Genomic DNA, 25,382 nt, shown 5'->3' with positions numbered 1-25,382 from the left:
GACTGTGTCCAGAATCATCCCTAGGCACAGCAGACTTGTCGTCGGGATCAGCTGCGATTTTGGAATATTTAGAATCCACCCGTGCTGTTGTAGCAGTATCCGAGATAGTGCTACTCCGACCTCCAACTGTTCCCTGGACTTTGCCCTTATCAGGAGATCGTCCAAGTAAGGGATAATTAAGACGCCTTTTCTTCGAAGAAGAATCATCATTTCGGCCATTACCTTGGTAAAGACCCGGGGTGCCGTGGACAATCCAAACGGCAGCGTCTGAAACTGATAGTGACAGTTCTGTACCACGAACCTGAGGTACCCTTAGTGAGAAGGGCAAATTTTGGACATGGAGGTAAGCATCCCTGATGTCTCGGGACACTATATAGTCCCCTTCTTCCTGGTTCGTTATCACTGCTCTGAGTGACTCCATCTTGATTTGAACCTTTGTAAGTGTTCAAATTTTTTAAGATTTAGAATAGGTCTCACCTAGCCTTCTGGCTTCAGTACCACAATATAATGTGGAATAATACCCCTTTTCTTGTTGTAGGAGGGGTAATTTGATTATCACCTGCTGGGAATACAGCTTGTGAATTGTTTCCCATACTGCCTCCTTGTCGGAGGGAGACCTTGGTAAACCAGACTTCAGGAGCCTGCGAAGGGGAAACGTCTCGACATTCCAATCTGTACCCCTGGGATACTACATGTAGGATCCAGGGGTCCTGTACGGTCCCAGCGTCATGCTGAGAGCTTGGCAGAAGCGGTGGAACGCTTCTGTTCCTGGAAATGGGCTGCCTGCTGCAGTCTTCTTCCCTTTCCTCTATCCCTGGGCAGATATGACTCTTATAGGGACGAAAGGACTGAGGCTGAAAAGACGGTGTCTTTTTCTGCAGAGATGTGACTTAGGGTAAAAACGGTGGATTTTCCAGCAGTTGCCGTGGCCACCAGGTCCGATGGACCGACCCCAAATAACTCCTCTTCCTTTATACGGCAATACACCTTTGTGCCGTTTGGAATCTGCATCACCTGACCACTGTCGTGTCCATAAACCTCTTCTGGCAGATATGGACATCGCACTTACTCTTGATGCCAGAGTGCAAATATCCCTCTGTGCATCTCGCATATATAGAAAATGCATCCTTTAAATGCTCTATAGTCAATAAAATACTGTCCCTGTCAAGGGTATCAATATTTTTAGTCAGGGAATCCGACCAAGCCACCCCAGCTCTGCACATCCAGGCTGAGGCGATCGCTGGTCGCAGTATTACACCAGTATGTGTGTATATACTTTTTATGATATTTTCCAGCCTCCTGTCAGCTGGCTCCTTGAGGACGGCCCTATCTATAGACGGTACCGCCACTTGTTTTGATAAGCGTGTGAGCGCCTTATCCACCCTAAGGGGTGTTTCCCAACGCGCCCTAACTTCTGGCGGGAAAGGGTATACCGCCCATAATTTTCTATCGGGGGGAACCCACGCATCATCACACACTTCATTTAATTTATCTGATTCAGGAAAAACTACGGTAGTTTTTTCACATCCCACATAATACCCTCTTTTGTGGTACTTGTAGTATCAGAAATATGTAACACCTCCTTCATTGCCCTTAACGTGTGGCCCTAATAAGGAATACGTTTGTTTATTCACCGTCGACACTGGATTCAGTGTCCGTGTCTGTGTCTGTGTCGACCGACTAAAGTAAACGGGCGTTTTAAAACCCCTGACGGTGTTTCTGAGACGTCTGGACCGGTACTAATTGTTTGTCGGCCGTCTCATGTCGTCAACCGACCTTGCAGCGTGTTGACATTATCACGTAATTCCCTAAATAAGCCATCCATTCCGGTGTCGACTCCCTAGAGAGTGACATCACCATTACAGGCAATTGCTCCGCCTCCTCACCAACATCGTCCTCATACACGTCGACACACACGTACCGACACACACAGCACACACACAGGGAATGCTCTGATAGAGGACAGGACCCACTAGCCCTTTGGAGAGACAGAGGGAGAGTTTGCCAGCACACACCAAAAACGCTATAATTATATAGGGACAACCTTATATAAGTGTTTTCCCTTATAGCATCTTTTATATATTTCTAACGCCAAATTAGTGCCCCCCCTCTCTGTTTTAACCCTGTTTCTGTAGTGCAGTGCAGGGGAGAGCCTGGGAGCCTTCCCTCCAGTCTTTCTGTGAGGGAAAATGGCGCTGTGTGCTGAGGAGATAGGCCCCGCCCCTTTTTCGGCGGGCTCGTCTCCCGCTCTTTAATGGATTCTGGCAGGGGTTAAATATCTCCATATAGCCCCCGGAGGCTATATGTGAGGTATTTTTAGCCAAAAAAGGTTTTCATTTGCCTCCCAGGGCGCCCCCCTCCCAGCGCCCTGCACCCTCAGTGACTGCCGTGTGAAGTGTGCTGAGAGGAAATGGCGCACAGCTGCAGTGCTGTGCGCTACCTTAAGAAGACTGAGGAGTCGTCTGCCGCCGATTCTGGACCTCTTCTCGTTTCAGCATCTGCAAGGGGGCCGGCGGCGAGGCTCCGGTGACCATCCAGGCTGTACCTGTGATCGTCCCTCTGGAGCTAATGTCCAGTAGCCAAAGAAGCCAATCCATCCTGCACGCAGGTGAGTTCACTTCTTCTCCCCTAAGTCCCTCGTTGCAGTGATCCTGTTGCCAGCAGGACTCACTGTAAAATAAAAAACCTAAGCTAAACTTTTCTAAGCAGCTCTTTAGGAGAGCCACCTAGATTGCACCCTTCTCGGCCGGGCACAAAAATCTAACTGAGGCTTGGAGGAGGGTCATAGGGGGAGGAGCCAGTGCACACCACCTGATCCTAAAGCTTTACTTTTTGTGCCCTGTCTCCTGCGGAGCCGCTATTCCCCATGGTCCTTTCAGGAACCCCAGCATCCACTAGGACGATAGAGAAAATGTGCCCCTATTGAATAGGTCGGACAAGACGGCAGTTTCCGACACTTATTGAATATAGCCCTTAGTGAGTACTATTTATATATATACACAGTAATATATCAGTGACTTTAAATAACAATGGGGGTCATTCCGAGTTGTTCGCTCGCAAGCTGCTTTTAGCAGCTTTGCACACGCTAAGCCGCCGCCTACTGGGAGTGAATCTTAGCTTATCAAAATTGCGAACGAAAGATTAGCAGAATTGCGAATAGACACTTCTTAGCAGTTTCTGAGTAGCTCCAGACTTACTCGGCATCTGCGATCAGTTCAGTCAGTTTCGTTCCTGGTTTGACGTCACAAACACACCCAGCGTTCGCCCAGACACTCCTCCGTTTCTCCAGCCACTCCCGCGTTTTTCCCAGAAACGGTAGCGTTTTTTCGCACACACCCATAAAACGGCCAGTTTCCGCCCAGAAACACCCACTTCCTGTCAATCACATTACGATCACCAGAACGAAGAAAAAACCTCGTAATGCCGTGAGTAAAATTCCTAACTGCATAGCAAATTTACTTGGCGCAGTCGCACTGCGGACATTGCGCATGCGCATTAGCGACTAATCGCTCCGTTGCGAGAAAAAAATAACGAGCGAACAACTCGGAATGACCCCCAATGTGTCTTACGTTTCAAAAGACATACAGCATCTCTAACTGTGACTGACAGATTACAGGGGTCAGTTATTCAGAAAACAATAATTTACCCAATAAAAAGCGTTTGCTCTGGTAAGTGTAGCCAATGGCCCCTTGGATTTGGCCTTGTAGGCACATACAGAGAGCAGCCTTCCTGAGGCTAGAACATTTCCTGTAGATCAGCTGGCCCAGGGCTAGGCATGTGGCCTTGTGGTGTGGCTCCTTCTCTCCGTAATCCCGAATGACATCCCCAAGAGCCTCGGAAAATGTTATTCTACAACAATAAGAACAAGGCCAGAGCGTGAAATGTCTGAACATGAGATAAAGATTTCAGAAGATTTAATGTAGAATTTAAAATACCTATCTTTGGGGAGGTTTATTAAAAAAAATAGGACTGACTGCTGTACTATTCTACCCTCGCCCATGATGTGATTTAACATAACTAAGACGGTCTCTGGTGTAACTGGCATAATTATCTCCCTTCTGCTATACCTCCCACTGCTCCACTGTACACTGATCTGGCTCTGGGCAGTTGGTGGATACAGGTACTGTGCTAGGTCCCGACTCTGGGCAGTTGGTGGATACAGGTACTGTGCTAGGTCCTGGCTCTGGGCAGTTGGTGGATACAGGTACTGTGCTAGGCCCTGGCTCTGGGCAGTTGGTTACAGGTACTATGCTAGGTCCTGGCTTTGGGCAGTTGGTGGATACAGGTACTGTGCTAGGTCCTGGCTCTGGGCAGTTGGTTACAGGTACTGTGCTAGGTCCTGGCTCTAGGCAGCTGGTGGATACAGGTACTGTGCTAGGTCCTGGCTTTGGGCAGTTGGTGGTTACAGGTACTGTGCTAGGCCCTGGCTCTGGGCAGTTGGTTACAGGTACTATGCTAGGTCCTGGCTTTGGGCAGTTGGTGGATACAGGTACTGTGCTAGGTCCTGGCTCTGGGAAGTTGGTTACAGGTACTGTGCTAGGTCCTGGCTCTAGGCAGCTGGTGGATACAGGTACTGTGCTAGGTCCTGGCTCTGGGCAGTTGGTTACAGGTACTGTGCTAGGTCCTGGCTCTAGGCAGCTGGTGGATACAGGTACTGTGCTAGGTCCTGGCTTTGGGCAGTTGGTGGTTACAGGTACTGTGCTAGGTCCTGGCTTTGGGCAGTTGGTGGATACAGGTACTGTGCTAGGTCCTGGCTCTGGGCAGTTGGTGGATACAGGTACTGTGCTAGGTCCTGGCTTTGGGCAGTTGGTGGATACAGGTACTGTGCTAGGTCCTGGCTCTGGGCAGTTGGTTACAGGTACTGTGCTAGGTCCTGGCTCTAGGCAGCTGGTGGACACAGGTACTGTGCTAGGTCCTGGCTTTGGGCAGTTGGTGGATACAGGTACTGTGCTAGGTCCTGACTCTGGGCAGTTGGTGGATACAGGTACTGTGCTAGGTCCTGGCTTTGGGCAGTTGGTGGATACAGGTACTGTACTAGGTCCTGGATTTGGGCAGTTGGTGGAAACAGGTACTGTTCTAATGGGGTATACACGCGGAGCAATTTTTGCCTATTTTCCAAGCAATCTGTCTAGAACGTTTAGAAAGTATGCATGGATCGCTCCATGTGTACACCCCATAGCGATGGTGATGCGCGGTCCCGTGCATTGCCATTACCCACTCAGATCTTTAGCACATGCAGGCAAGATCTAGTTAGTTCGCCTAGCATGAGCATAAAAAAATAAGAATTTACTTACCGATAATTCTATTTCTCGTAGTCCGTACTGGATGCTGGGAACTCCGTAAGGACCATGGGGAATAGTGGCTCCGCAGGAGACTGGGCACAAAAGTAAAAGCTTTAGGACTACCTGGTGTGCACTGGCTCCTCCCCCTATGACCCTCCTCCAAGCCTCAGTTAGGATACTGTGCCCGGACGAGCGTACACAATAAGGAAGGATTTTGAATCCCGGGTAAGACTCATACCAGCCACACCAATCACACCGTACAACCTGTGATCTGAACCCAGTTAACAGCATGATAACAGAGGAGCCTCTGAAAAGATGGCTCACAACAATAATAACCCGATTTTTGTAACAATAACTATGTACAAGTATTGCAGACAATCCGCACTTGGGATGGGCACCCAGCATCCACTACGGACTACGAGAAATAGAATTATCGGTAAGTAAATTCTTATTTTCTCTGACGTCCTAGTGGATGCTGGGAACTCCGTAAGGACCATGGGGATTATACCAAAGCTCCCAAACGGGCGGGAGAGTGCGGATGACTCTGCAGCACCGAATGAGAGAACTCAAGGTCCTCCTCAGCCAGGGTATCAAATTTGTAGAATTTAGCAAACGTGTTTGCCCCTGACCAAGTAGCTGCTCGGCAAAGTTGTAAAGCAGAGACCCCTCGGGCAGCCGCCCAAGATGAGCCCACCTTCCTTGTGGAATGGGCTTTTACAGATTTTGGCTGTGGCAGGCCTGCCACAGAATGTGCAAGCTGAATTGTACTACAAATCCAACGAGCAATAGTTTGCTCAGAAGCAGGAGCACCCAGCTTGTTGGGTGCATACAGGATAAACAGCGAGTCAGATTTCCTGACTCCAGCCGTCCTGGAAACATATATTTTCAGGGCTCTGACTACGTCCAGCAACTTGGAGTCCTCCAAGTCCCTAGTAGCCGCAGGTACCACAATAGGCTGGTTCAAGTGAAACGCTGAAACTACCTTAGGGAGAAATTGAGGACGAGTCCTCAATTCTGCCCTGTCCGTATGAAAAATTAGGTAAGGGCTTTTATAGGATAAAGCCGCCAATTCTGAGACACGCCTGGCTGAAGCCAGGGCTAACAGCATTACCACTTTCCAAGTGAGATATTTTAAGTCTACAGTGGAGAGTGGTTCAAACCAATGTGATTTTAGGAACCCCAAAACTACATTGAGATCCCAAGGTGCCACTGGAGGCACAAAAGGAGGCTGTATATGCAGTACCCCCTTGACAAACGTCTGAACTTCAGGAACTGAAGCCAGTTCTTTCTGGAAGAAAATCGACAGGGCCGAAATTTGAACCTTAATGGACCCTAATTTTAGGCCCATAGACAGTCCTGTTTGCAGGAAATGCAGGAAACGACCCAGTTGAAATTCCTCTGTAGGGGCCTTCCTGGCCTCGCACCACGCAACATATTTACGCCAAATACGGTGATAATGCTGTACGGTTACATCCTTCCTGGCTTTGATCAGGGTAGGGATGACTTCATCCGGAATGCCTTTTTCCTTTAGGATCCGGCGTTCAACCGCCATGCCGTCAAACGCAGCCGCGGTAAGTCTTGGAACAGACAGGGTCCCTGCTGGAGCAGGTCCTTTCTTAGAGGTAGAGGCCACGGGTCCTCTGTGAGCATCTCTTGAAGTTCCGGGTACCAAGTCCTTCTTGGCCAATCCGGAGCCACGAGTATAGTCCTTACTCCTCTCCTTCTTATGATTCTCAGTACCTTGGGTATGAGAGGCAGAGGAGGGAACACATACACTGACTGGTACACCCACGGTGTTACCAGAGCGTCCACAGCTATTGCCTGAGGGTCCCTTGACCTGGCGCAATACCTGTCTAGTTTTTTGTTGAGGCGGGACGCCATCATGTCCACCTTTGGTTTTTCCCAACGGTTCACAATCATGTGGAAGACTTCTGGGTGAAGTCCCCACTCCCCCGGGTGGAGGTCGTGTCTGCTGAGGAAGTCTGCTTCCCAGTTGTCCACTCCCGGAATGAACACTGCTGACAGTGCTATCACATGATTTTCCGCCCAGCGGAGAATCCTTGCAACTTCTGTCATTGCCCTCCTGCTTCTCGTGCCGCCCTGTCTGTTTACGTGGGCGACTGCCGTGATGTTGTCTGACTGGATCAGCACCGGCTGACCTTGAAGCAGAGGTCTTGCTAGGCTTAGAGCATTGTAGATGGCCCTTAGCTCCAGGATATTTATGTGAAGTAATGTCTCCAGGCTTGACCACAAGCCCTGGAAATTTCTTCCCTGTGTGACTGCTCCCCAGCCTCTCAGGCTGGCATCCGTGGTCACCAGGACCCAGTCCTGAATGCCGAATCTGCGGCCCTCTAGAAGATGAGCACTCTGCAACCACCACAGGAGAGACACCCTTGTCCTTGGTGACAAGATTATCCGCTGATGCATCTGAAGATGCGACCCGGACCATTTGTCTAGCAGATCCCACTGGAAGGTTCTTGCGTGGAATCTGCCAAATGGGATTGCTTCGTAAGAAGCCACCATCTTTCCCAGGACCCTTGTGCATTGATGCACTGAGACTTGGCCTGGTTTTAGGAGATTTCTGACTAGTTCGGATAACTCCCTGGCTTTCTCCTCCGGGAGAAACACCTTTTTCTGGACTGTGTCCAGGATCATCCCTAGGAATAGAAGTCGTGTCGTCGGGATCAGCTGCGATTTTGGAATATTGAGAATCCAACCGTGCTGGCGCAGCACTATCTGAGATAGTGCTACCCCGACTTCCAACTGTTCCCTGGATCTTGCCCTTATCAGGAGATCGTCCAAGTAAGGGATAACTAAAACTCCCTTCCTTCGAAGGAGTATCATCATTTCGGCCATTACCTTGGTAAAGACCCGGGGTGCCGTGGACAATCCAAACGGCAGCGTCTGAAACTGATAGTGACAGTTCTGTACCACAAACCTGAGGTACCCTTGGTGAGAAGGGTAAATTGGGACATGTAGGTAAGCATCTTTGATGTCCAGAGACACCATATAGTCCCCTTCTTCCAGGTTTGCAATCACTGCTCTGAGTGACTCCATCTTGAATTTGAACCTTTGTATGTAAGTGTTCAAGGATTTTAGGTTTAAAATTGGTCTCACCGAGCCGTCCGGCTTCGGTACCACAAATAGTGTGGAATAGTACCCCTTTCCCTGTTGTAGGAGGGGTACCTTGATTATAAACTGCTGGGAATACAGCTTGTGAATGGCTTCCAATACTGCCTCCCTGTCTGAGGGAGACGTCGGTAAAGCAGACTTTAGAAAACGGCGAGGGGGAGACGTCTCGAATTCCAATTTGTACCCCTGAGATACCACTTGAAGGATCCAGGGGTCCACTTGCGAGTGGGCCCACTGCGCACTGAACTTCTTGAGACGGGCCCCCACCGTGCCTGAGTCCGCTTGTTAAGCCCCAGCGTCATGCTGAGGACTTTGCGGAGGCGGGAGAGGGCTTTTGTTCCTGGGAACTGGCTGTTTGTTGCAGCCTTTTCCCTCTCCCTCTGCCACGGGGCAGAAATGAGGCGCCTTTTGCCCGCTTGCCCTTATGGGGCCGAAAGGACTGCGCCTGATAATACGGCGTCTTCTTAGGTTGAGAAGCTACCTGGGGTAAAAATGTGGATTTTCCAGCAGTTGCCGTGGCTACCAGGTCTGATAGACCTACCCCAAATAACTCCTCCCCCTTATAAGGCAATACTTCCATGTGCCTTTTAGAATCCGCATCGCCTGACCACTGCCGCGTCCATAAACCTCTTCTTGCAGAAATGGACAGCGCGCTAACTCTTGATGCCAGTCGGCAAATATCCCTCTGTGCATCACGCATATATAGAAATGCATCCTTCAAATGCTCTATAGTCAGTAATATACTGTCCCTATCTAGGGTATCAATATTTTCAGTCAGGGAATTTTTAGTGGTACTTGTATTATCAGAGATATGCAATACGTTTTTCATTGCTTCAATCATGTAACGTGTGGCCCTAGTGGAAGTCACGTATGTCTCCTCATCATCGACACTGGAGTCAGTATCCGTGTCTGTGTCTGCCATTTGAGGTAACGGGCGTTTTAAAGCCCCTGATGGCGTTTGAGACCCCTGGACAGGCACAAGCTGATTAGCCGGCTGTCTCATGTCGTCAACTGTCTGTCGTAAAGAGCTGACACTATCACGCAATTCCTTCCATAAGCTCATCCACTCAGGTGTCGACTCCCTAGGGGGTGACAACTGTATAATAGGCAATTGCTCCGCCTCCATCTAATTTTCCTCCTCAAACATGTCGACACAATCGTACCGACACACCGCACACACACAGGGAATGCTCTGAAAGAGGACAGGACCCCACTAGCCCGTTGGGGAGACAGAGGGAGAGTATGCCAGCACACACCAGAGCGCTATATATAGACAGGAATACCACTATAAAATAAGAATTTACTTACCGATAATTCTATTTCTCGTAGTCCGTAGTGGATGCTGGGGAATCCGTCAGGACCATGGGGAATAGCGGCTCCGCAGGAGACAGGGCACAAAAGTAAAAGCTTTAGGATCAGGTGGTGTGCACTGGCTCCTCCCCCTATGACCCTCCTCCAAGCCTCAGTTAGGTTACTGTGCCCGGACGAGCGTACACAATAAGGAAGGATTTTGAATCCCGGGTAAGACTCATACCAGCCACACCAATCACACTGTACAACCTGTGATCTGAACCCAGTTAACAGCATGATAACAGCGGAGCCTCTGAAAAGATGGCTCACAACAATAATAACCCGATTTTTGTAACAATAACTATGTACAAGTATTGCAGACAATCCGCACTTGGGATGGGCGCCCAGCATCCACTACGGACTACGAGAAATAGAATTATCGGTAAGTAAATTCTTATTTTCTCTGACGTCCTAAGTGGATGCTGGGGACTCCGTCAGGACCATGGGGATTATACCAAAGCTCCCAAACGGGCGGGAGAGTGCGGATGACTCTGCAGCACCGAGTGAGAGAACTCCAGGTCCTCCTCAGCCCGGGTGTGCCCCTGACCAAGTAGCAGCTCGGCAAAGTTGTAAAGCCGAGACCCCTCGGGCAGCCGCCCAAGATGAGCCCACCTTCCTTGTGGAATGGGCATTTACATATTTTGGCTGTGGCAGGCCTGCCACAGAATGTGCAAGCTGAATTGTACTACACATCCAACTAGCAATCGTCTGCTTAGAAGCAAGAGCACCCAGTTTGTTGGGTGCATACAGGATAACAGCAAGTCAGTTTTCCTGACTCCAGCCGTCCTGGAAACCTATATTTTCAGGGCCCTGACAACATCTAGCAACTTGGAGTCCTCCAAGTCCCTAGTATCCGCAGGTACCACAATAAGCTGGTTCAGGTGAAACGCTGACACCACCTTAGGGAGAAACTGGGGACTAGTCCGCAGCTCTGCCCTGTCCGAATGGACAATCAGATATGGGCTTTTGTGAGACAAAGCCGCCAATTCTGACACTCGCCTGGCCGAGGCCAGGGCCAACAGCATGGTCACTTTCCATGTGAGATATTTCAAATCCACAGATTTGAGCGGTTTAAACCAATGTGATTTGAGGAATCCCAGAACTACGTTGAGATCCCACAGTGCCACTGGAGGCACAAAAGGGGGTTGTATATGCAGTACTCCCTTGACAAACTTCTGGACTTCAGGAACTGAAGCCAATTCTTTCTGGAAGAAATTCGACAGGGACGAAATTTGAACCTTAATGGACCCCAATTTGAGGCACATAGACACTCCTGTTTGCAGGAAATGTAGGAATCGACCGAGTTGAAATTCCTCCGTGGGGGCCTTCCTGGCCTCACACCATGCAACATATTTTCGCCAAATGCGGTGATAATGTTGTGTGGTCACCTCCTTCCTGGCTCTGACCAGGGTAGGGATGACCTCTTCCGGAATGCCTTTTTCCCTTAGGATCCGGCGTTCAACCGCCATGCCGTCAAACGCAGCCGCGGTAAGTCTTGGAACAGACATGATCCTTGCTGAAGCAAGTCCCTTCTTAGTATCTCTTGAAGTTCCGGGTACCAAGTCCTTCTTGGCCAATCCGGAGCCACGAGTATAGTTCTTACTCCTCTCCTTCTTATAATTCTCAGTACCTTGGGTATGAGAGGCAGAGGAGGGAACACATACACCGACTGGTACACCCACGGTGTTACCAGAGCGTCCCAGCTATTGCCTGAGGGTCTCTTGACCTGGCGCAATACCTGTCCAGTTTTTTGTTCAGACGGGACGCCATCATGTCCACCTTTGGTCTTTCCCAATGGTTGACAATCATGTGGAAGACTTCCAGATGAAGTCTCCACTCTCCCGGGTGGAGGTCGTGCCTGCTGAGGAAGTCTGCTTCCCAGTTGTCCACTCCCGGAATGAACACCGCTAACAGTGTTATCACATGATTTTTCGCCCAGCGAAGAATCCTTGCTGCCATTGCCCTCCTGCTTCTTGTGCCGCCCTGTCTGTTTACGTGGGCGACTGCCGTGATGTTGTCCGACTGGATCAGCACCGGTTGACTTTGAAGCAGAGGTCTTCCTAGGCTCAGAGCATTGTAAATTGCCCTTAGCTCCAGTATATTTATGTGGAGAGAAGTCTCCAGACTTGACCACACTCCTTGGAAATTTCTTCCCTGTGTGACTGCTCCCCAGCCTCTCAGGCTGGCATCCGTGGTCACCAGGACCCAGTCCTGAATGCCAAATCTGCTGCCCTCTAGTAGATGAGCACTCTGCAGCCACCACAGAAGAGACACCCTTGTCCTTGGAGACAGGATTATCCGCTGATGCATCTGAAGATGCGATCCGGACCATTCGTCCAGCAGATCCCACTGAAAAATTCTTTCGTGAAATCTGCCGAATGGAATCGCTTCGTAAGAAGCCACCATTTTTCCCAGGACTCTTGTGCATTGATGCACTGACACTTGGCCTGGTTCTAGGAGGTTCCTAACTAGCTCGGATAACTCCCAGGCTTTCTCCTCCGGGAGAAACACCTTTTTCTGGACTGTGTCCAGAATCATCCCTAGTAACAGCAGACGTGTCGTCGGAATCAGCTGCGATTTTGGAATATTTAGAATCCACCCGTGCTGTCGTAGAACTACTTGAGATAGTGCTACTCCGACCTCCAACTGTTCTCTGGACCTTGCCCTTATCAGGAGATCGTCCAAGTAAGGGATAATTAAGACGCCTTTTCTTTGAAGAAGAATCATCATTTCGGCCATTACCTTGGTAAAGACCCGGGGTGCCGTGGACAATCCAAACGGCAGCGTCTGAAACTGATAGTGACAGTTCTGTACCACGAACCTGAGGTACCCTTGGTGAGAAGGGCAATTTGGGACATGGAGGTAAGCATCCTTGATGTCCAGGGACACCATATAGTCCCCTTCTTCCTGGTTCGCTATCACTGCTCTGAGTGACTCCATCTTGATTTGAACCTTTGTATGTAAGTGTTCAAAGATTTCAGATTTAGAATAGATCTCACCGAGCCGTCTGGCTTCAGTACCACAAATAGTGTGGAATAATACCCTTTTCCTTGTTGTAGGAGGGGTACTTTGATTATCACCTGCTGGGAATACAGCTTGTGAATTGTTTCCAATAATGCCTCCCTGTCGGAGGGAGACGTTGGTAAAGCAGATTTCAGGAACCTGCGAGGGGGAGACGTCTCGAATTTCCAATCTGTACCCCTGGGATACTACTTGTAGGATCCAGGGGTCCACTTGCGAGTGAGCCCACTGCGCGCTGAAACTCTTGAGACGACCCCCCCACCGCACCTGAGTCCGCTTGTACGGCCCCAGCGTCATGCTGAGGACTTGGCAGAAGCGGTGGAGGGCTTCTGTTCCTGGGAAGGGGCTGCCTGCTGCAGTCTTCTTCCGTTCCTCTACCCCTGGGCAGATATGACTGGACTTTTGCCCGCTTGCCCTTATGGGGACGAAAGGACTGAGGCTGAAAGACGGTGTCTTTTTCTGCTGAGATGTGACTTGGGGTAAAAAGGTGGATTTTCCAGCTGTTGCCGTGGCCACCAGGTCCGATGGACCGACCCCAAATAACTCCTCCCCTTTATACGGCAATACTTCCATGTGCCGTTTGGAATCTGCATCACCTGACCACTGTCGTGTCCATAAACATCTTCTGGCAGACATGGACATCGCACTTACTCATGATGCCAGAGTGCAAATATCCCTCTGTGCATCTCGTATATATAGAAATGCTCTATAGTCAATAAAATACTGTCCCTGTCAAGGGTATCAATATTTTCAGTCAGGGAATCCGACCAAGCCACCCCAGCGCTGCACATCCAGGCTGAGGCGATCGCTGGTCGCAGTATAACACCAGTATGTGTGTATATACATTTTAGGATATTTTCCAGCCTCCTATTAGCTGGCTCCTTGAGGGCGGCCGTATCTGGAGACGGTAACGCCACTTGTTTTGATAAGCGTGTGAGCGCCTTTAATTTTCTATTGGGGGAAACCCACGCATCATCACACACTTCAATTAATTTATCTGATTCAGGAAAAACTACAGGCAGTTTTTTCACACCCCACATAATACCCTTTTTTGTGGTACTTGTAGTATCAGAAATATGTAACACCTCCTTCATTGCCCTTAACATGTAACGTGTGGCCCTAATGGAAAATACGTTTGTTTCTTCACCGTCGACACTGGAGTCAGTGTCCGTGTCTGTGTCTGTGTCGACCGACTGAGGTAATGGGCGTTTTAAAGCCCCTGACGGTGTTTGAGACGCCTGGACAGGTACTAATTGGTTTGCCGGCCGTCTCATGTCGTCAACCGACCTTGCAGCTTGTTGACATTATCACGTAATTCCCTAAATAAGCCATCCATTCCGGTGTCGACTCCCTAGAGAGTGACATCACCATTACAGGCAATTTGCTCCGTCTCCTCACCAACATCGTCCTCATACATGTCGACACACACGTACCGACACACAGCACACACACAGGGAATGCTCTGATAGAGGACAGGACCCCACTAGCCCTTTGGGGAGACAGAGGGAGAGTTTGCCAGCACACACCAAAACGCTATAATTTTACAGGGACAACCTTATATAAGTGTTTTCCCTTATAGCATCTTAATATGTAATAATATCGCCACAAAAATGCCCCCCCTCTCTGTTTTAACCCTGTTTCTGTAGTGCAGTGCAGGGGAGAGCCTGGGAGCCTTCCCACCAGCAGTTCTGTGAGGGAAAATGGCGGTGTGCTGAGGAGAATAGGCCCCGCCCCCTTTTCGGCGGGCTTCTTCTCCCGTTTTTCTGACAACCTGGCAGGGGTAAAATACATCCATATAGCCCCAGGGGCTATATGTGATGTATTTTTAGCCAGAATAGGTACTTTCATTGCTGCCCAGGGCGCCCCCCCAAGCGCCCTGCACCCTCAGTGACCGTTGGTGTGAAGTGTGCTGAGAGCAATGGCGCACAGCTGCAGTGCTGTGCGCTACCTTAAGAAGACTGGGAAGTCTTCAGCCGCCGATTTCTGGACCTCTTCTCTCTTCAGCATCTGCAAGGGGGTCGGCGGCGCGGCTCCGGTGACCCATCCAGGCTGTACCTGTGATCGTCCCTCTGGAGCTAGTGTCCAGTAGCCTAAGAAGCCAATCCATCCTGCACGCAGGTGAGTTCACTCCTTCTCCCCTAAGTCCCTCGATGCAGTGAGCCTGTTGCCAGCAGGACTCACTGAAAATAAAAAACCTAACAAAACTTTTACTCTAAGCAGCTCTTTAGGAGAGCCACCTAGATTGCACCCTTCTCGGCCGGGCACAAAGATCTAACTGAGGCTTGGAGGAGGGTCATAGGGGGAGGAGCCAGTGCACACCACCTGATCCTAAAGCTTTTACTTTTGTGCCCTGTCTCCTGCGGAGCCGCTATTCCCCATGGTCCTGACGGAGTCCCCAGCATCCACTTAGGACGTCAGAGAAAATGTGCTTTTCCCTTTATAGCTGCTGTTAGTATCAAAACTGCGCCAAATTAGTGCCCCCCTCTCTTTTTTACCCTTTTCTGTAGTGCAGGACTGCAGGGGAGAGTCAGGGAGACGTCCTTCCAGCGGAGCTGTGATGGAAAATGGCGCCCGTGTGCTGAGGAGATAGGCTCCGCCCCCTTCTCGGCGGCCTTTTCTCCCGCTTTTTAGGTGAGTTCTGGCAGGGGTTAAAATACATCCATATAGCCCTGGGGGTTATATGTGGTGTATTTATGCCAGCCAAGGTGTTTTACATTGCTGCTCAGGGCGCCCCCCCCTAGCGCCCTGCACCCTCAGTGACCGGAGTGTGAAGTGTGCCTGAGTAACAATGGCGCACAGCTGCAGTGCTGTGCGCTACCTTGTTGAAGACTGATGTCTTCTGCCGCCGATTTTTCCGGACCTCTTCATGCTTCTGGCTCTGTAAGGGGGCCGGCGGCGCGGCTCTGGGACCGAGCTCCGAGGCTGGGCCTGTGTTCGGTCCCTCTGGAGCTAATGGTGTCCAGTAGCCTAAGAAGCCCAATCCACTCTGCACTTCAGGTGAGTTCGCTTCTTCTCCCCTTAGTCCCTCGATGCAGTGAGCCTATTGCCAGCAGGTCTCACAGAAAATAAAAAACCTAAACTTAAACTTTCACTAAGAAACTCAGGAGAGCCCCTAGTGTGCACCCTTCTCGGCCGGGCACAAAAATCTAACTGAGGCTTGGAGGAGGGTCATAGGGGGAGGAGCCAGTGCACACCAGGTAGTCCTAAAGCTTTTACTTTTGTGCCCAGTCTCCTGCGGAGCCGCTATTCCCCATGGTCCTTACGGAGTTCCCAGCATCCACTAGGACGTCAGAGAAACACTGGTTAGCACAGATCGCTCAGCACAAGTCGCTCCGTCTATATGATGCATAAGTCCTGACTCTGGGCAGTTGGTGGATACAGGTTCTGTTCTAAGTCCTGGGTCTGGACAGATACAGGATCTGTTCTAAGTCCTGGGACTGGGCAGCTGGTGGATACAGATACTGTTCTAAGGCGGTAATTCAAATCTGATCGCTGCTGTGCGTACACATGCGATCGCACACTTGCACAGCGAGTTTACACTCCCCCTGGAGGCGGCAACAATCTGATCGCAGGGCAGCAAAATTAGCAGCCCAGCGATCAGACTTGAATTGCCCCCTAAGAGGTGACTGAGCAGTTGGTGGATACAGGTTCTGTTCTAAGTCCTGACTCTGGGCAGTTGGTCATTTGAAGCAGTTGGTACTAGCATGTATACAGTAGCGGATCTTGCTACGGGCATGCAGGATTTTTGCCTGGGGCGCCACCTTCTGGAGGGCGCCGCCACTGTAGCATGATCCGCTACTGGTGCCCCCTGGTCCTCGGTAGATGCGGTGCAGTGCGGTGAAGTTATCGCACACTGTACGGCATTGTGGAATCGGCACATAAACACTAGAGGTCATGACTGACCTCTTGTGTCTATGCGGTGCTATAGGAGAGACGTCTCTCCCATAGATCAGAGGAGCAGCGCCGGCGGCCGGAGACGGAGGACAGCAGCGGTCGGGAATCAGGAGCGGGGATGGTATTAATTAATTTTTTTATTTTTGTAAGCGTCACAACTCTACTGGGGGCACAAACAGGGGCACAACTCTACTGGGGGCACAAACGGGGGCACAACTAATACGTCCCTTTATGAAGCCACGCCCATATTTCCGCCCGGGGCGCCACAAGGGCTAGAACCAGCCCTGCATGTACAGTACTTGTTCCCGGCTCTGGCCATTGGCAGTCAACCACTTGGTGATTACAGGCACAACATTAATTGTGTATCCGTGCAGTTAGTGATTACAGGCACAGCATTAGTTGTGTATCCGTGCAGTTAGTGATTACAGGCACAGCATTAGTTGTGTATCCGTGCAGTTAGTGATTACAGGCACAGCATTAGTTGTGTATCCGTGCAGTTAGTGATTACAGGCACAGCATTAGTTGTGTATCCGTGCAGTTAGTGATTACAGGCACAGCATTAGTTGTGTATCCATGCAGTTAGTGATTACAGCACAGCATTAGTTGTGTATCCGTGCAGTTGGTGATTACAGGCACAGCATTAGTTGTGTATCCATGCAGTTAGTGATTACAGGCACAGCATTAGTTGTGTATCCGTGCAGTCGGTGATTACAGGCACAGCATTAGTTGTGTATCCGTGCAGTTGGTGATTACAGGCACAGCATTAGTTGTGTATCCATGCAGTTAGTGATTACAGGCACAGCATTAGTTGTGTATCCGTGCAGTTAGTGATTACAGGCACAGCATTAGTTGTGTATCCATGCAGTTAGTGATTACAGGCACAGCATTAGTTGTGTATCCATGCAGTTGGTGATTACAGGCACAGCATTAGTTGTGTACCCATGCAGTTAGTGATTACAGGCACAGCATTAGTTGTGTATCCGTGCAGTTAGTGATTACAGGCACAGCATTAGTTGTGTATCCGTGCAGTTAGTGATTACAGGCACAGCATTAGTTGTGTATCTTTGCAGTTAGTGATTACAGGCACAGCATTAGTTGTGTATCCATGCAGTTAGTGATTACAGGCACAGCATTAGTTGTGTATCCGTGCAGTTAGTGATTACAGGCACAGCATTAGTTGTGTATCCGTGCAGTCAGTGATTACAGGCACAGCATTAGTTGTGTATCCGTGCAGTTAGTGATTACAGGCACAGCATTAGTTGTGTACCCGTGCAGTCAGTGATTACAGGCCCAGCATTAGTTGTGTATCTGTGCAGTTAGTGATTACAGGCACAGCATTAGTTGTGTATCCGTGCAGTTAGTGATTACAGGCACGGCATTAGATGTGTATCTGTGCAGTCAGTGATTACAGGCACAGCATTAGTTGTGTATCCGTGCAGTTAGTGATTACAGGCACAGCATTAGTTGTGTACCTGTGTAGTTAGTAATAACAGGCACAGCATTAGTTGTGTATCCGTGCAGCCGGTGATTACAGGCACAGCATTAGTTGTGTATCTGTGCAGTCGGTGATTACAGGCACAGCATTAGTTGTGTATCCGTGCAGCTAATGATTACAGGCACAGCATTAGTTGTGTATCCATGCAGTTGGTGATTACAGGCACAGCATTAGTTGTGTATCCATGCAGTTAGTGATTACAGGCACAGCATTAGTTGTGTATCCATGCAGTTGGTGATTACAGGCACAGCATTAGTTGTGTATCCGTGCAGTTGGTGATTACAGGCACAGCATTAGTTGTGTATCCGTGCAGTTAGTGATTACAGGCACAGCATTAGTTGTGTATCCGTGCAGTTAGTGATTACAGGCACAGCATTAGTTGTGTATCCGTGCAGTTAGTGATTACCGGCACAGCATTAGTTGTGTACCCGTGCAGTTAGTGATTACAGGCACAGCATTAGTTGTGTATCCGTGCAGTTGGTGATTACAAGCACAGCATTATTTGTGTATCCGTGCAGTTAGTGATTACAGGCACAGCATTAGTTGTGTACCTGTGTAGTTAGTAATAACAGGCACAGCATTAGTTGTGTATCCGTGCAGTCGGTGATTACAGGCACAGCATTAGTTGTGTATCTGTGCAGTCGGTGATTACAGGCACAGCATTAGTTGTGTATCCGTGCAGCTAGTGATTATAGGCACAGCATTAGTTGTGTATCTGTGCAGTCGGTGATTACAGGCACAGCATTAGTTGTGTATCCGTGCAGCTAGTGATTACAGGCACAGCATTAGTTGTGTACCCGTGCAGTTGGTGATTACAGGCACAGCATTAGTTGTGTATCCGTGCAGCTAGTGATTACAGGCACAGCATTAGTTGTGTATCCGTGCAGTTAGTGATTACAGGCACAGCATTAGTTGTGTATCCGTGCAATTAGGGATTACCGGCACAGCATTAGTTGTGTACCCGTGCAGTTAGTTATTACAGGCACAGCATTAGTTGTGTATCCGTGCAGTTGGTGATTACAGGCACAGCATTATTTGTGTATCCGTGCAGTTAGTGATTACAGGTACAGAATTTGCATAACATACAAGAATCCTAGGGAGAATGTTGATCTATAAAACTTATATTCTGCCTAACCAGGTAAATTACGGCTTATCCCAATTTCACACTGTATTGTTGTAAACTGGGATTGAAACTTCAGGGAACAGATACATTAGCGTCCTTTAAAACAAAAACAAAGAAGACGGCGTTGTCTGGCAATGGGAATATTTCTTACCTTTGCTGAGTTACCCAGTGAACAACAAGCTCTATGTGATCATAAGACAGAGCGCACTTAGCTCCTTCCAGTGTGAGCGCTGCATTCACAGGGTGTTTGGCAGCAGTACTGGTCTCCATAAGAGCCTCAAAGAACCACAGCAGAGGATGGATCTCATCGTTAGTGACTACAACAGCTGCAAAAAGACAGAAAATCTACTTACTGCCATCACATGGAGGGGCTCAGAGAATACACATATTTTTAGCAGTGGCGGCCAACAAAATGTATGTGAGAGGCATCACACCTGGCATGCCATGATAGTTGGTGTTAGGTGGATGTGTACACACATAGGGGCTGACGCAGAGTGGAATTCAAGTCAGTTCTGTGGACGGATCTTGCCTGTATACGCACTGCACATGCTTCAGAGCTGAGTGTACGTTAATATGAGTCATTCAGAGTATTAATAAACTCAGGGGGAGATGTATCAAGCAATTCAAAGAGTGAAGTTGAAAGAAGTTACCCAAAGTAACCAATCAGCTTTGAGGTAGCAATTATCAAGTGCATTTTATAAAATGATAGGTTGCTGATTGATTGCTCTGGGCAACATCTTTCCTTTTCCACTGTTTCCACTGCTTGATTCATCTCCCCCTAAGGTACAATGGGGGTCATTCCGAGTTGTTCGCTCGCTGCCGTTTTTAGCAGAATTGCGATCAGGCTTAAAGGGGCACAGCTATTGGGGGCAAAGCTACAGGGGGGCACAGCGACTGGGGGCACAACTACAGGGGTCACAACTACTCGGGGCACTGCTACTGGGGGAACAGCTACAGGGGTCACAACTATTCGGGGCACTGCTACAAGGGGCACAGCTAGGGGGCACAATTACAGGGGGCACAACGACTGGGGTCACAACTATTCGGGTTACTGCTACAAGGGGCACAGCTAGGGGGCACAATTACAGGGGTCACAACTACAGGGGTCACAACTTCTCGGGACACTGCTACTGGGGGCACAGCTACAGGGGGCACAGCGACTGGGGTCACAACTATTCGGGTTACTGCTACAAGGGGCACAGCTAGGGGGCACAATTACAGGGGTCACAACTACTGGGGGCACAGCTACTGGGGGCACAGCTACTCGGGGCACTGCTATGGGGCACAGCTATGGGGGGCCCCATAGCTGTGACTCGGGGCATGGACTTGGGGCACTGCTACAAGGGGCACAGCTAGGGGACACAGCTATTGGGGGCCCCATAGCTGTGACTCGAGGCATGGACTTGGGGCACTGCTACAAGGGGCACAGCTATTGGGGTCAAAGCTACAGGGGGCGCAGCAACTGGGGGCACAATTACAGGGGTCACAACTACTGGGGGCACAGCCACAAGGGGCACAGCCACAAGGGGGCACAACTACAGAGGTCACAACTATTCGGGGCACTGCTACTGGGGTCACAGCTACAGGGGGCACAGCGACTGGGGTCACAACTATTCGGGGCACTGCTACAAGTGGCACAGCTAGGGGGCACAATTACAGGGGTCACAACTACTGGGGGCACAGCCACAAGGGGCACAGCTACTGGGGGCAAAGCTACAGGGGGCACAGCGACTGGGGGCACAACTACAGGGGTCACAACTACTGGGGGCACAGCTACAGGGGGCACAACTACAAGGGGCACAGCTATGGGGCACAGCTATTGGGGGCCCCATAGCTGTGACTCGGGGCATGGACTTGGGGCACTGCTACAAGGGGCACAGCTAGGGGACACAGCTATTGGGGGCCCCATAGCTGTGACTCGAAGCATGGACTCGGGGCACTGCTACAAGGGGCACAGCTATTGGGGACAAAGCTACAGGTGGCACAACTACAGGGGGCGCAGCAACTGGGGGCACAATTACAGGGGTCACAACTACTGGGGGCACAGCCACAAGGGGCACTGCTACTGGGGGCAAAGCTACAGAGGTCACAGCGACTGGGGTCACAACTACTCGGGGCACTGCTACTGGGGGCAAAGCTACTGCGGTCACAACTACTGGGGTCACAACTACTGGGCTCACAACTATTGGGGGCGCCTGCTCCATCCTCCCAGCCAGCAGCAGCACTCTCCCCTGTCTGTGCTAACGTCTTCCCGCGTCAGCGAGTGCATAATATTCATTCATTTCTCTCTCTCTCTCTCTCTCTCTCTCTCCTCCTGTGGATTGAAGTTTATAAGTATAATTTTAATTTTTACAGGTACCCCTATTGGATTCTACATGGACAAGTGGACGTGATCGGTGTGGGATGTAGGTAAGTATGTGTGAGTGTGTAAGTGTGTTTTGTTTTTTTGTTTTTTCAATAATATTTATTGAGTTTTCAGAAATAAGTAACATTCAGATGCAATAACAGCATACAGACTTGCATAGTCAAATGTGTTAGTAGCAATGGCAATACAGGTTGAGTATCCCATATCCAAATATTCCGAAATACGGACTTTTTTGAGTGAGAGTGAGATAGTGAAACCTTTGTTTTCTGATGGCTAAATGTACACAAACTTTGTTTAATACACACAGTTATTAAAAATATTGTATTAAATGACCTTCAGGCTGTGTGTATAAGGTGTATATGAAACCTAAATGAATTGTGTGAATGTACACACTTTGTTTAATACCCAAAGTTATTAAAAATATTGGCTAAAATGACCTTCAGGCTGTGTGTATAAGGTGTATATGTGACATAAATGCATTCTGTGCTTAGATTTATGTCCCATCACCATGATATCTCATTGTGGTATGCAATTATTCCAAAATACGGAAAAATCCCATATCCAAAATACCTCTGGTCCCAAGCATTTTGGATAAGGGAGACTCAACCTGTATAGGCAACAGGGAACCAAGGAGATTAACAAACATGCCATATTGTGTCCAAGTATATGGATGGGGTGTCACAAGTCTATAAACCGTATATAAGTAACAATTTTTAACAATGTTTAACAGAGTTGGAAAGAGAGAAGAAATGGGAGATAGAGGGGAGTAGGGGAGGACGGGGGAAGGGTGATCTATGCCTAACTATACAAGCACCTGATATATATTGAACTGAAAGTTTTCAGAACCAACAGTCGATGGGGAATATTACCAAACATGGAGAACACACATTGATAAACCCAAATGGAGATGGTGGGAGTTTTGTACAATGGAATCTTGTAAAGTGGGGTGTAAGTTTAAGGCTTAGAAAGTTATTGGTGGGTTACGCTGCAAGTATCATTATCCTATGTAAGAACCAGTCCGTGGTATCAAATCGAGCAAAAATCTGGGTCTGAGATATCTGTGGGAGAGTGCTTATATAAGGGTTCCATTTTTTGTAGAATTTTGCTACACCACTTTCCGAATCTGCCATGGTAGAAAAGCGGTCTATATACATAGTCTTAAGAAGTGAGGCATGAACTGCTGATAGAGTTGGGGCCTGTTTAGATATCCATTTCTGGAGAAAGGTTTTCTTAGCTATAGTAACTATCAACGTCAGGGTAGAGGTGTGATTGAGTAATGCCCAAATTCCAAACCGAAAAGTCTGCTAATAGTAACGCTTGTGGGTGCAGTGACACTTTAACCCCAAGGCTATTAGTGATGTATTGTACTAATTTGTTCCAGAACCGTTTGATGGTTCCACACTCCCAAAAGTTATGGAAGAACGTTGCCGAAGAGTGGAAGCACTTCAAGCAGCATCCAGTCTCCTCAACCACAAAATGTTTCCTCTGTGCTTGTGATATATAGGCCCTATACACGGTCTTCACATGTACCTCCTGTAATGATAACGCTTTCAACGTCCGCAATGTTCTGTCATAGTGGTGGAATATGGAATCTGAGTTTGTAAGACTCGGAATGAATTTGTTCCATGATTGAACAACCCGATTATGAAGTCTATCACAGGAGACACCAAGCAAGTCATTGTACAAATACCTAGTTTTATATGGACGGGAGCAAGATAGATTCATTAACGAAAAAAGAGGGTCATTTAAATTGGAATCTGCCATCATCGGCCGCAATGAGTCTATGTAATGTCTGATTTGGAAATATGCATAGAGGTGGGAACGTATATAGTCAGAGATCATGGAGTTGGGTGTATGTAGAAGAGCACTAGGAGAGAAAGGGGTAAACAGAGCACAGTCTAGTTCATACCAGGTAAACCTGCTGCGTTCATAGAGCCAGTCTAGAACGTATCTGAATAGGACTGACTGGGAGAAATGTAATATATCAGGGAATCCTATACCCCCCTTATCTCTAGGCATCTTTATAGATCTACTAGAGATCCGTGGTTTAACACCTTTCCAAAGGAATTTACTGAATGTAATTTCAATCTTTTGAATGTCTGACTTTGACAGTCGTAAAGGGAGCATTTGTATCATGTAGGATAATTGGGGGAAAACCACCGACTTAATTAATGCATTTCTGCCCAATACAGACAGAGGCGAAGTCATCCAAGTGTCGAGTTTTTTAGTGATAGATTTAATAATTGGGGTAAAGTTTAGATTATAAACGTCTCGAAGAATCATCGGTATCTGAACCCCTAAATATTTTATAGCTGTAGTAACAACTCTAATATGGCTATACGCACCTTGTGTGTCCAAATAAACGGGTGGGCCGTTCACTGGTAACAATTCAGACTTGTGTACTTTTATAGAGTATCCAGAAAATGAGCCAAGGGCATTAATTAGGTCAAAGGCAGCTGGCAATGTTACATCAGGCCGTGACATAAGTAGCAGCATATCGTCAGCAAATAGTGAGAGACGGAGGTCAAGCTCACCTATACGAATGCCATGATACAAGGGGGATTCCCTAATTGATATGGCCAATGGTTCCAGAGCCACTGCAAACAGAAGTGGGGAGAGGGGACATCCCTGACGGGTGCCCCTTTGGATAATGATAGGTTGCGACAGGAAACCATTGCAGAGGATTCTCGAATCAGGATTGCTATACAATATTCTTATGTAATCCACAAAACGGGGGGGAAAGCCAAATCTAGACATTGTGTCAAAGAGATGATCCCAGAGCACCATATCAAATGCTTTCTCTGCATCCAAGGATAGTATAGCAGTAGGAATGGTAGACTTGGCACTCTGGGATGTAAGGTGTAAGTGTGTTTTAATACATTTTTACTTTCACGGTGTGTGTTGTGTTTTTATTTGGGTATTTTTTTGTTGTAGAACTACAGGTACCAGCGGGCCCCTTATTTCCCCCATGCTGGTACTTGAGGTTCTCCAAGTACCAGCAAGCAGGGGAGGCTTGCTGGGCCTTGTAGTTCCACAACAAAAAACAATATTTTTTTTTTTACACACTTATGGCTATCAGCCCGGCACCCACCGCCCAGGGGTGCTGGGGACAGCCTCAGGCTTCACCCCTGGCCCTTGGGTGCCTGGAGGGGGGGACCCCTTGATTTAAGGGGTCCCCTCTCCTCCAGGGAACCCCGGCCAAGGGTGACTAGTTGGGGGGGGGTAATGCCACGGCTGCAGGGACCTACATAAATGTGTCCCCCGGCTGTGGCATTATGTCCCTGGCTAGTGGAGCCCAGTGCTGGTTTGAAAAATACGGGGGACCCCTACAATATTTTGTCCCCCATATTTTCGGAACCAGGACCGGACTAAGAGCCCGGTGCTGGTTGTCTAAATCCGGAGAATACCTGTCCAATTTTTTCCCAGTATTTAAACAATCAGGACCGGCTCAAAGAGCCCGAGGCTGGTTATACTTAGGAGGGGGGACCTCACGCATTTTTTTTTATTTTACATTTTTTAACCCATTCAGATCCTTCTCCATTAAGTTAATGGAAGCCCTGGACAACAAAATTGCATTCATGTCCTCCTCCCACTCCCTTCCCAGTCCCATATACAAATTTTTATTTTTATTTTCTATAAAAATGTACAATATATCACAAGTATAATGAGCAGGCAGGCAGCGGGCATTGGCGGCATCGGATTGAGATGCAAATTAGTGGC

At 48.7% G+C, this 25,382-nt stretch overlaps 1 protein-coding gene across 4 annotated transcripts in view; it reads right to left on the bottom strand.

Annotated features, from left to right (window-relative positions):
• The window catches only part of CLHC1 (clathrin heavy chain linker domain containing 1), a 174,514-nt gene that overhangs the window by 43,207 nt on the left and 105,925 nt on the right, over positions 1-25,382 (bottom strand). For all 4 annotated transcript variants that reach the window (XM_063918632.1, XM_063918631.1, XM_063918634.1 and 1 more), the window contains 2 exons: positions 19,449-19,623; positions 3,647-3,849 (listed from right to left, as the gene is read on the bottom strand). In XM_063918632.1, the coding sequence (XP_063774702.1) occupies positions 3,647-3,849; positions 19,449-19,623 (378 nt within the window). The remainder of the gene's footprint in view (positions 1-3,646; positions 3,850-19,448; positions 19,624-25,382) is intronic.

The sequence above is a fragment of the Pseudophryne corroboree genome, chromosome 4 (assembly GCF_028390025.1).
Source record: "Pseudophryne corroboree isolate aPseCor3 chromosome 4, aPseCor3.hap2, whole genome shotgun sequence".
NCBI lineage: Eukaryota > Metazoa > Chordata > Amphibia > Anura > Myobatrachidae > Pseudophryne > Pseudophryne corroboree.
Note: the sequence above shows the minus strand (reverse complement) of the source record. Positions and strands in the feature narration are given on the sequence as shown.